The 12,368-nt window shown below is 35.0% G+C and overlaps 1 protein-coding gene across 3 annotated transcripts in view; it reads left to right on the top strand.

The window, feature by feature from the left end:
* Nucleotides 1-12,368, top strand: part of IFT80 (intraflagellar transport 80) — a 112,628-nt gene that overhangs the window by 57,697 nt on the left and 42,563 nt on the right. For all 3 annotated transcript variants that reach the window (XM_070374050.1, XM_070374043.1, XM_005904408.2), the window contains 2 exons: nucleotides 7,868-7,986; nucleotides 10,817-10,891. In XM_070374050.1, the coding sequence (XP_070230151.1) occupies nucleotides 7,868-7,986; nucleotides 10,817-10,891 (194 nt within the window). The remainder of the gene's footprint in view (nucleotides 1-7,867; nucleotides 7,987-10,816; nucleotides 10,892-12,368) is intronic.

A 12,368-nucleotide genomic window follows, 5' to 3' on the forward strand; every position in this document is an offset into this window, starting at 1 on the left:
AGGTAGGAGGAGTGGCCAAAGATGATTTGTTCATGGCAAACCATCTGCCAAAGTAAAGGGAGCTCTACCTTCTTCCTGTTCTTTCTGCTGTCCTTATCAGTTGCCTCTATCTTTAGTATTCAGAATTTAGATGATTGTAATTACTATAAAAATTTGAAAACATAACTTGTGATTTCAGGTATTCTTTAGGCTAAGTATCAGATTTTAAAATTTGGATAGTAGGGTCATTAGTGGTAATAATTAGGTAACTTACACATTTTCTTTATTCTGCTTTCTTATTTTAAAAATTTTAAACTTATGGAGAATTTAAAACACACAAATAGAGAGAATAGTATAATGAATCTCTTTGTGCTCATTTCCCAGCCCCAACAACCATCTGCCCATGATCAAGCCTGCCCCATCCATGTCCATATCTACTTTTCCCCTGCCCCAATTATTTTGAAGAGAATTTAGATATCATTTCGGCTGCAAAAATTTCAGTATGTACAACTAAAAGATAAGGACTCTTTTTTTTTTTAAATACCCACAATACCATTGTATCTTAAAAATACTAATTCCTTAATATTATCAAAGGAATATCTAAAAAATGTTCAAATTTTCAATTGTCTCCTCCATATCACATTTTTAAAGGTTTGTTTTTGTTTGAATTAGGATCCAAAATGGTTTACATGTTACAATTGGTTGATATATGTTTTAAGTATCTTTTAGTCTTTAGATACCCCTTCCATGTTTATTTTTACCCCTTGCAGTTTATCTGTTGAAGACACTAAATTAATTTTTTGTCTGTCTCCAGAGTCTGGACTTTTGCTGACAGTATCCCCGTGGTTTGGTTTGACGTACTTCTCTGTCTTCTGTATTTCCTGTAAATGAGTAGTTAGATCTATTTGATAGTATAAATATATATTTTTGTTAGTTAGCCTGGGAACTAAGACATTATTATAGTATTGTGTCTGTGATAAGGAATGCATTGTGAGTTCTAGTCAGCTGACTTGGGGACACAGTTTTATTCATATAGGGCATGGGGGCTAGCTAATATAATATTGCCTTAATTTCAGAAATGCCCCAAGATGAGAATATATTTAAAAAGAGAAATTTTTCTTTCATAAAAAAAGGAATCATCTTAGAATTAGAGGATTTTTATATCAGATAAGATCAACAGTGAGGTTTTTAAATAGCTTATCTAAACCGAATTGTCTTTATACTTAAAATAGTGTTTACAAATAATCTTTCAAAGCTTTAGAACAAGAACACTATTTTTACTTTTGTAGAAGGATCTTACTCTCAATGACTATAAGACATTTATATTGCATTTTTGCTAAGCTGGGTCTATCCATAGTTTTTTTTTTTTTTTAACAACAGTTTCATTTACTCATTTGGTAACCTACTTGCAATGCCTTGAGCTAGGCAATGGTTGATACAGTTTTGAATAAGACAGATTTGGTTCCTGTTCTCATGGGACCTTCTGGATTAATATGTTGAAATTTTTTTTTTCATAAATTAATCTCAGATTGATTAAATGAAGGTAAAGAATAAAGAAACAAAAGAAATTTATTGGTCCATGTGAAGTCAAGAGATAGACTGATGAGGTGGTATTGGATTCAGAGGCTTAAATAAGGTCAACTGGACTTCCATCACTTTCTCTTCCTGTACTCTCCTTTTTTCTGTATTGGCTTCATTTTTACAAAGGCTGTCTCTCCTTTATGGCCTTGGTAGCTCTAGGCTTACATTCTACCAACTTCAAGCCCAGCAGAAAGAGTGCTTTTCCCTCTAGCCCCCTAGTAGTTTCAGCAGAAGTCTCAGCATTGGATTTCATGTGCCAAGTCTGGGTCAAGTATATTTAGCTGGGAGTTGGAGGGAATGGAATCAACCCCATCAAAACCACTTAGTCACTTAGAATTATGGGTATGGTTCCCCAAAGGAAAACCAAGGCATAGTTACTAGAAAAGATAGCATTTGATTCTGGGCAGACAGAAACCAACAGCTATCCACTATAGTCTATCCTTTAGCTGCTTAGCAACTGTAACTATTAGTTATTGATGACTGCCCAATAAATGAACTTAGGGGTTTAAAACAGCAATATTTATTATCTCTTAATTTCTTTGAGTCAAGAATCCAGGCATGGCTTAGTAAATCTTCTGACACAGAGTTTCTCATAAGGCTGCAATTAAGGTGTTGGCCAGGGTTTTTAGTAGCACCTGAAGCATCCTCAACTGGAGAGGACTTGCTTCCAAGCTTACCAATATGGTTGTTGGCAGGCTTCCATTTTTCAAGGGCTGTTGAACTGAGGGCCTCAGTTTCTTGTTGGTAGTTGTCTGGAGGCCTCCCTCAGTTCCTTACATGTAGCCTCTCCACTGGGCAGCTCACATCCTGGCAGCTTTGTGAGAGCAAGTGTGAAGGGCACAGAGCATGTGAGTGAAACGTAAGTCATAGTTCTTTATAACCTCAACTTAGAAGTGTCATCTCATCATTTAAGCCTTTTTCTCATCATTAGAAGTGAGCTATGAGGTCTAATTCACACACAAGTGGAGAGACTTACATAAGGATGTGAATACCAGTAGGTGGAAATCACTAACCCCTTTACAGTCTAGTCACAACACATATTAATGCTTACCCCTATTCATATATACGTATAATTCAGAAGTGCTCTACTTAACTAATGTAGCTATTCCATTTGCTTTTGAAAACAAACCCATCCCCTCTCTAAAAGATGATAACCTAGACTCATCCAAGTCATTCCAGCTCTAACTCTTTGGTCTGGAAAACTAAATAAATATGAGTTTTAATTATTCTCCTCCTCCTCCCCATCTTCCCAGTTTATAATGATGAAAGGAATACAGGGCAGCTGGAATGAAAACAATTTGGAGAATGGGTGAAGGAAAAACAGCACACTGTGATTACAAGGTCCATAACAAAAGCCCAGCTGGCCAGGAATATCCTGAGAATTCTTTGTTTTAGCACTGAAGTTAGTTGCGTGGTTAATTTGGCAACTCTAGCTTGCCTTTTGGGGAAGATCTCCCACTTGGAAGGATTTCCTTTCTGGAGTCTACATTTTAACAGCCCACTTAATGTTTTTAAGATGGAGCCATAGATTCCAATAGGGACAATAGCCACGACTTTTTGTTTGCCTGGTTTAGAGTTTCACAGTTTACTTAGAAGCTTTGTAGACTGTTGATTTGTGTCTCATTAACTCAGAAACCAGAGATCGGTGTTGAGCCCTAATTGTTAACTCTAGACCTTGACCGACAGTTACTACCTGGTAATAGGTTTCATTGTCCTGAGACATTACCTGTCTCCCTGGACCTCAGCTTTTATGTGATACAGTAACCAAGAGTGAGAAGGTTTCCTAACTTGTGCTTTGTCTCCAGGCTGAATTCTAGCAATATTTCTTTCCAAAAGCAAAGTAGATGTCTTTGCTGGGAGGAAGGGCCTAGAAGGGAAGAGGGTACAGGTGGAAGAGATGAGGCATTCCTTAGGTCTCAAGTTTCCATTTGCTCTTTCCTGCCACTGTCCCTTTAGCATGGGGCACAGATTTGGCATTTACACAATTTGAATGTTGCCATAGTTCAAAATTATTTAATTCTTAGTCACTCTATCTCCTGTAAAGATAAAAGTTAATGAGAGTATTTTTGATGATTAAATGAGATCATGTATGTAAAACAAAAATAAATGGTATCTATTGCTATGGCTATATCTATATTTAGGATTAAATGTGTATTTGGAAATGTGGAAACAGAATTTTTGGACTTAGGTCAGTCTGAGGGGTCAAATATTGTGCTTAGGTGAAAGTATTAGGTGATACAAGTATGAAGCTGCCCTGAATCGAACAGAGCAAATGTGGGTGCATTTAAAAATTCATCACAGGACATTTCTGACGTAGGACTCACCATAACTTTGAAATTATAACAGCAATTATCAGTGTGTCTTTTGTTTGTTATTATGGCCAGGATGTTTTATTGCTGTTCTGGTGTTCCAGATTCACAAAAAAGAGAATTCCCCCACGCGAAGCTTTAGGCCAATGTGAAGTTTAAGAAATCTGTTTGTAATTTGAATAATGACAGAAGCTCATACAATCAGATTTTTAAAATATTGAATTAATTGTCCTAAACCTGTGTTAACAGCCAGTTTATTTCACTGGGTATCATGTTGCTGTAAAGAAATCTCCATATAACTTCCTTTAGAGATTTTTATTTCGTTCCATTAGCTTTCAAATGTTTCTAGGAAAGGATGGCATTTTGGACCTTTTAAAAAAGTCTCTGGGAGCTCAGACTTCTGGTGAAAATGGTGTCATCAGTTCATACTTGGAAGGATAAGGCATACATTTGGCTCCAAGGAGATCAATAATTTATGAGATATATTTTTAAAAGAGATTTATCTGGACTCAAAAACAGGATAAACATCTCTGTGGGCCAGAAATGGAATAAAAAAGCAGAGTATGGAGTGAAGTCTCCAACCTGCTTGACTCCTGGCCCAGAAGCGGGGAGGCAGAAGCAGAGCCGAGAGGGGCTCCTGCAGACTAATGGAGCAGAAAGGACTCGAAGAGAGACCAGGGGCCTGATCCAGGTCTCTGAAATCAAAGCCTGGGGCCTGGGGGTAGCTCTCTTCTCCCCTTCCTGAAAGAAAAACCTAGAACACCCTAGGCTTTAAAGAGAGACCCACAGAGTCACCACCTTCAGTCATGGCCCTCTTGGTTCTAGGGGGCCCGTCACTTAGACCTAGAGTTGTGCAGTACACAACCTGCAGCACCTACCTGTGGTCTTGCAGACAGAGCCCAGCCTTTTCACTGAAAGTACACTTCACATTTTTGTTCTAAGTAAAAACTGACTGACTGCTGAGACCAGTGTTTCTCCTTCAGCTTTCATAAGTAGAAGCGTTTTTCTTCGTTATGCCAAGAATTACTGGGTCTAGGGGTCATATAGGTGTCTCCTAACCCCTCATTGGTGAACCCAGACCACAGTAACTTCTTCCTTAAAGGATTCCAGCTCCTTTGAAGCACCTACCATCAGACTACTACTCCCTTTTCAGTCATTTCCCACATTCATCAAAGAGTGAAGCAAATGTTATCAGTGTCTTTTTCTTTCTTTTTATTAAGACTTTTTAAAAAAAGTCTCAAAGATAAGGACTATTTTTATTTTAACATAGTAAATATTTCACATTTCTCTAGTTGTCTCCTAAGTCTGTCCCATTTCTTTAGCTGTTTTCTAATACATACATTTATGGTTGGTTGGTTTGTATTAGGAAACAAAGTCCCACATTATATTTGGTTCATTTTTCTCTTCAGTCTTTTGAAATCTGGAACAATTCCTCTTCATTTATTTGTTTGTTTGTTTAAGAAACCAAGTCATTTGTTCTTTTGGATTTCCCACATTCCTCTGTTTGCATCCTTGTGGTATGATTACATGTAACATTTTTATTTAGCTCCTGTATTTCCTGTATACTCATGATTAGATTTAGAGCTTTGATAAATATATAAAGAATACTTTGTACGTGATGCTGTGTACTTCCTGTTGTCTCGAGACACATAATGTCTTCTTATCTCTCTTTTAACTATGATGAGATTGATCAGTGTGTTTAGGTGTTACAAGTCTGATTCACCTGTCATATAGTTTCCCATTAGGTTTTTACTTTAATATTTTTAGCAGTCAAGGATGGTACTTATTTAGAACCGTGTCTCATCAGGAGTTGCATCTTGTGATTCTGTCATTCCTTCTACATTTGTTAGCTAAAATCCTTCTATAATAGACTTTGCCTAATCAACTATTTGTTACCCTGAAGTAAGACAAATTCTGAGTATTTTCCTTTATTTATCAGTTTTCAAATAATGAGTTCATTTCCTGGCATTCCCAATGAGTTTCTTTGTTGATGTTGATGATGATGTTATTATAAACTTACAGATTTAAAAATTTTGGTATATTTCAATCCATTGCAGTCATTATTCTCTTTAATGCTCGAATGTTCCATCTTTGCCCAGTTGACTCCTTTGTTCATTTGGGATGATTTTAATAGCTTGCTTGCATTTATGATAAGATATTCAATGTATAAAAAAAATGTATAAAAAATTTCATTTTTATACATTTCCTATTCCAAACTTGGAATCAGCCATTTTTTAAAGAAGCCTTTGTTCCTTTTGGAGGGGAATGCTACCGGGAGACCATGATCCAAGTTCTAGGTATGCTCATTGCTATTGGTTTGATCCTTACTCCTAGCTAAAATGTACTTTTTGACCGATAAAAATATATCATGAGTATGTACTGAGGTTTCAAGTTCAAATTCAAGATTATGGTGTTTTACTTCTGATTTGTTTTATATGCAGTTCTTTTCTCTTACAAGAAAATTTTGGCTCCTAAAGACATTAATATATTCTAGAATATACCCTAAAATATAATTTAAAATAATAATCTCAATATTATTGCTGAATATTGTTTTACACTTTTTGTTTTTTTAATATGAATAAATCTATATATCTTCATAGCCTTCCCTTTATAAGATAAAAAGTATCATACTATACATACTTTTTTGCATCTTGCACTTTTTATTTTACAATAAATAGTGGATATCTATATAGTGGGTATCATAGCGATCTGTGGAGATCACTCCATAGATATTACTCAGTCCTTTTTATAGCTATGTGTTATTCTACTCTGTGAATGTAGTTTATTCAGCCTATCCCTTATTGATACACATTTGGGTTGTTTCCAGTCTTTTGCTATTACCAGTAGTGATGTATGTAGTAAGAGCCTATTTGTATGTTATTTCATAATTTTGCCTGTTTATTTTGGTATAGAATTCTAGAAGTAAGATTGCTAGGTCAAGGATTATATGTGTATATAATTCTGCTATCTCTTGGCATGGTAATGACTGATAGGGATAGGAGTTAGGGAATAGGTAATAAAAATATATGCCTTATAGATATAAGTACTTTGAGGAAGTACTTGTAAGAAGTTTGACTTTATCTTCCTATTTTTTTTCATAGCCTTTTATTCTTCATTAATACTATAATTGTCATATCAATTTAGAAAGATGATAATATTTTGATGGAAATTTAGAGAAGTATTAACTTCTAGGTATAATTAATCTCTCTCAATTTTTTACCTCTTAATTTAATATCTTCTGGTATTAACCGGAAATTTCATAAATTTTTCTTGCCCAATGTATTTTTTAATTTGTTGTAGATTATCTGTCAATTTCAAAATTTTTGGCTGGTATTGCCAAACTTTAAAATCCTTGTAAACTTTATTCAGTTAACAAACTTTTATAACAGTTTTGACTGTCATGGGCACATCTCTGTTTGTTAGTTGGTGCTTAGTTTTCTTATATGTTATCTCTGTATTTTTACATATGGAAACATTTTCCACCCCTCTGTGCAGCTTGGCTTCTTCACTATGCAGTCAGTTTCTTTACTAACACCTCCTACTCCACTTTTGATTTTTGAAGTTATTATATCTCTTTTTTAGAACTTAAATTTTAAAGTAAAACCTAGCCCTAGAAAGAGATATTCTTACTATTTTGAGCAGAAATCATGTGATCTCTTTCCACCTCCTATAAGCTATACTCCTTTGGCTATATACTTCACTGTTCTAACACTGCACCACTGCTACATCATACAGGTTGGCTTTCAGATTAAAAATCTCTATAGATCATTTTCTACTGATTTCTAACTTTTCTGTATCTGTACTTTTATTGGTCAATTTTTGTACCCAAATATGTCATCTTATGCCTGGTTCCTATTGAATTCTTTCTATGGTTAGATAACAAGAATGCCTTTTAATTTTTTTTTCTTTTTTGGTGTGTTTCAGAATCTTGCTAACTTATCTAATTAAAAGTTTGATGTATTTTAATGTTCGTTGGTATTTCATTTTTCCTTGTTTAGGTTCGTAACGTTCTTAACGACGCAGTGGATTTACTGGAATTCCGTGACAGAGTCATTAAAGCCTCTTTGAACTATGCACACTTAGTTGTTTCAACATCTCTTCAGTGTTATGTGTTCTCGTAAGCATCTTGCATTTCTTTAAAATCTAGAGTTTTGTCTATGAAAAAAAATTTATTTTCCAGCTGTCATATTAACATGGTTTGGCGTAAACTTAACTTTCTCAAAAACGTCACCTATCTTGAACTTACTCCTAACTGAGAAGTGATAAAAAGTGAGCTATGAGCAGAGAAAATAGATATAATAGTTGTGCATCAAAGGTTAATAATCACTTCTGTAATACAAAATACCTTCTCTAGGATAATGCTTTCTCTTATTTTACTCATAGCTCAAGGACTTTAGTATACTTTTATTTCAAAGCCCAGAGAAGTTTAGGAGCATCCGGTAAATGGTATGAAAAGGAATCACCTAACCATTGGCAGAGAGGACAGCTTACAGCCTGACAGCAGGCTGAAAGATGTTCAGTAAGGACACAAGGAGGTGTTCAGGCTTAATATCATAGCCCAGGGTAATCATAAACGTTCATATTGATAATCCAGAGTTGTCCAGAAATGATGAAAGAAAATATATTCAGTATACTTTGTGTTGGGCTTCCCCAGTGGGAAATTGCAAAATTACTGAAATTTAAGACATAATGTTTGAATCTGAAAGATTGATATCATTATTACTTGTATTAGAGAGGTTGCTTTTTAAAATGTTTACTAAAGCTTTAGAAGCTGTTATTTAATTTTTTTCTCACACTACCTTTCTCACACCAGTTAATATGTATCAAAATATTAAATTGCTTTTCTTTTCTGATTTAACATTGTTTCCCCTCTCTTGTTGGCAAGACATTCACTAAGGTACAAAATATTTATTAAAGTGGAATTCCAGTGCACAGTAGAGGAAATGAAGTAGTACTGAGAGCCATCATACCAAAATATATTTCATTAAATTATTATAAAAATACCTGGTATTTTAGATTATAACAACCATTCTTTACTGAGCACTGTTATACTATCTTTTATGTTCATGATCTGATTTACTCTGTGTGTTGAATATTATCATTACTCCCATTTTACAAAATGAAGAAACTGAAGGATGCAGAGGTAATTAAATATTAATAATACCCTGGGTCAAACTACTTAACGTCTTTACTAAAGGAAGAGCTGAGATTTGAATCCAAGTTCCTAATAACTGTTGTTCCTTTTTTAGTAATAAAAAAATTTAATTTTAAAAATAAACCTGCAAACAATATACTGGTTTATATGGAAAGAAGTTCCAAAGAAAATCACATATGAGCATTCTATGTTAAATTTTCACTTGATTTCTCAAATAGTTGTATAGAAAATACCCTTATTCTGATCAACATTTAGTTTAAGGAGTTTATATCTCCATGACATGTGTATATATCTTAGTTGTCAAGAATCTCAGATATTTTGTAAGGGGACATAGAAAAAAACCCTCATACTCATTGTTCTTTTTAGCTGTCTTGACAAAGAATGAAGGTTAATTCTAATGACTGCATAAATGAAGCATGTGTGATATTTTTTCTAAAGTACAAAAGTATGTTAGCTTTATCATACCTGTGAACCTCAGACTTGCTAATTATTAGTGACAGTTTATTCACCATTTGGCTTTATGCATGCATTTACTTACTGAAATGGGTATCAGGCTCTGTGTTAGCCGTGATTAATTTCCAGCAATGTGCCTGCTTACGGCAACCTTTCCCTTCCCCCATCTTCTGGATCTGCATATGAGATTTAAAGAATTAGATTTAAAGAATTAGTTCTATGAAAGTAATTGAGAGAAGTTTAGAATATATAGGAATAATAAAACATTTTAAACTATCGAGCAACTTTGATTATTTGAGGATGGGTTTTTCAGTTTGTAAATATCCTTTCTGCCCATCCCTATCTTTGAATCACACTACATCATGAAACTCATAGGAGTTATTTGTTCATTTGTTTTATCCATTTGTTCAGTAAGCATAGTCATAGCTTACATGTATATAGAATTTTACAGTTACAGAATGTTCCACAAAAATCTTCATTTGCTCAACACTTACACTGGGAGACCGTTAGGAAAAGTGATCATGTTATTGTTATTACAGTTTTTGTTCAGTATCTGCTACACAATAGGCAGTTAACTAGATACTTTAGGTAAGACATCATTATCACCATTTTACAAATAATGAAACTGTTGTTTAGGAGGTTAAGCTTATTAAGATCATAAGGCTGACAGGTGGTGAAAACAGATTTCTAATCCTGATCTGTCTAGCCAAAACCCCATCCTCTCAAGAGGGAGGGGACATATGTACACTTATGGCTGATTTTATGTTAATATATGGCAGAAACCAATATAATATTGTAAAGCAATTACCTCTCAATTAAAAATAAATAAAAAAAAGAATGTTCATAGCATCACAATTCATAAGAATCAAAATCTGAAATCAACCAAATGTCCATCAACGTTAGAATAGATAAACAAACTGTGCCATATCCATGCAATAAAATATTACACAATAATGACCAAAAAAACCCCATCCTCTTTTCACTATGCTATGCTGCTACTATTTTTTGAAAGAGAAACATTAGATGACATGCTCACATCACAGAGCTAATAAATGACAGAACATGAACTTATGATTCCTCAGTTCACATGTTGTGGTTCCTAGAATAAACATTTATGGAGTACTTACTATGTGCTAGGTGCTGGGAACACAGACTCCACTTTCTAGTCAGGTATACAGATGTGTAAGTGAATTATTTCAGAACAACTCACCAAGTGCTATAATAGAATCATATACAGATTTACTGTGAAACTAAAGGTGCTTTGTTTAAAATGAATACCCATCTACTTATTAAAAAGTATTTTAAGTGTAAATAAGTATCCATTTTATTTGTCTTTCAGTACAAAGAACTGGAATACACCACTTATATTTGATCTCAAGGAAGGAACTGTTAGTTTAATTCTGCAAGCAGAAAGGTAATTTATTTATCATGTTTCACTATTGAATTTGGCATTAAAATATTTTAAATTGCAGTAAAGTATTCTTTGCTGCTGCTGCTGCTGCTAAGTCGCTTCAGTCGTGTCTGGCTCTGCACGACCCCATAGATGGAAGCCCACCAGGCTCCCCCGTCCCTGGGGTTCTCCAGGCAAGAACACTGGAGTGGGTTGCCATTTCCTTCTCCAATGCATGAAAGTGAAAAGGGAAAGTGAAGTCGCTCAGTCGTGTCCGACTCTTAGCAACCCTGTGGACTGCAGCCTACCAGGCTCCTCTGTCCATGGGGTGTTCCAGGCAAGAGTACTGGAGTGGGGTGCCATTGCCTTCTCCGAAAGTACTCTTTAAAGTATGCCATTTATAGGATGGTATGTTCTGAAATCACTGGTACACCGAAATCAATCTGTTCTTCTATTTATTTTAAAAGAAAACAAAAAGTACGATAATAAGCTCTTAGATCAGTAGTTCTAAAACTTTTTGGTCTCAAAATTTCTTTACATCCTCAAATAACAAAATAACTTTACATCCTTAAAGTTATTGAGGTCCATATGTGGGTTATACGTGTTGGCCTTTACTATGCTAGAAATCCTTCAAGCAAGGCTTCAACACTACGTGAACTGAGAACTTCCAGATGTATAAGCTAGATTTAGACAAGACAGAAGAACTAGAGATCAAATTGCCAACATCCATTGGAACATGGAAAAAGCAAGAGAATTCCAGAAAAACATCTACTTCTGCTTCATTGACTATGCTAAAGCCTTTGTGTGGATTCCAACAAACTGTGGAAAATTCTTAAAGAGATGGGAATACTGGACCATCATAACTTGTTTCCTAAGAAACTTGTATGTGGAACAAGAAGCAACAGTTAGACCCAGACATGGAACAGCAGACTGGTTCAAAATTGGGAAAGGAGTCCGTCAAGCCTGTATATTGTCATCCTGCTTATTTAACTTATATTCAGAGTATTTCAAGCAAAATGCCAGGCTGGATGAATCACAATCTGGAATCAAGATTGCTGGGAGAAGTATCAATAACCTCAGATATGCAGATGATACCACCCTAATGGCAAAAAGCAAAGAGGAACTGAAGAACCTCTTGATGAAAGTGAAAGAGGAGAGTGAAAAAGCGGGCTTAAACCTCAACATTCAGAAAACTAAGATCCTGACATCTGGTTCCATCACTTTTTGGCAAATAGATGGGGAAAAAAAATGGAAACAGTGGCAGATTTTATTTTCTTAGGCTCCAAAATCACTGCAGATGGTGACTACAAGCCATGAAATTAAAAGACTCTTGCTCCTTGGAAGGAATACTATGACAACCTAGACAATGTATTAAAAAGCAAAGACATCACTTTGCTGACAAAGATCCGTATAGTCAAAGCTATAGTTTTTCCGTTAGTCAAGTGCAGATGTGAGAGTTGGACCATAATGAAGGCTGAGCGCCAAAGAATTGATGCTTTTG

This window comes from Bos mutus, chromosome 1 (genome assembly GCF_027580195.1).
Source record: "Bos mutus isolate GX-2022 chromosome 1, NWIPB_WYAK_1.1, whole genome shotgun sequence".
Lineage (NCBI taxonomy): Eukaryota > Metazoa > Chordata > Mammalia > Artiodactyla > Bovidae > Bos > Bos mutus.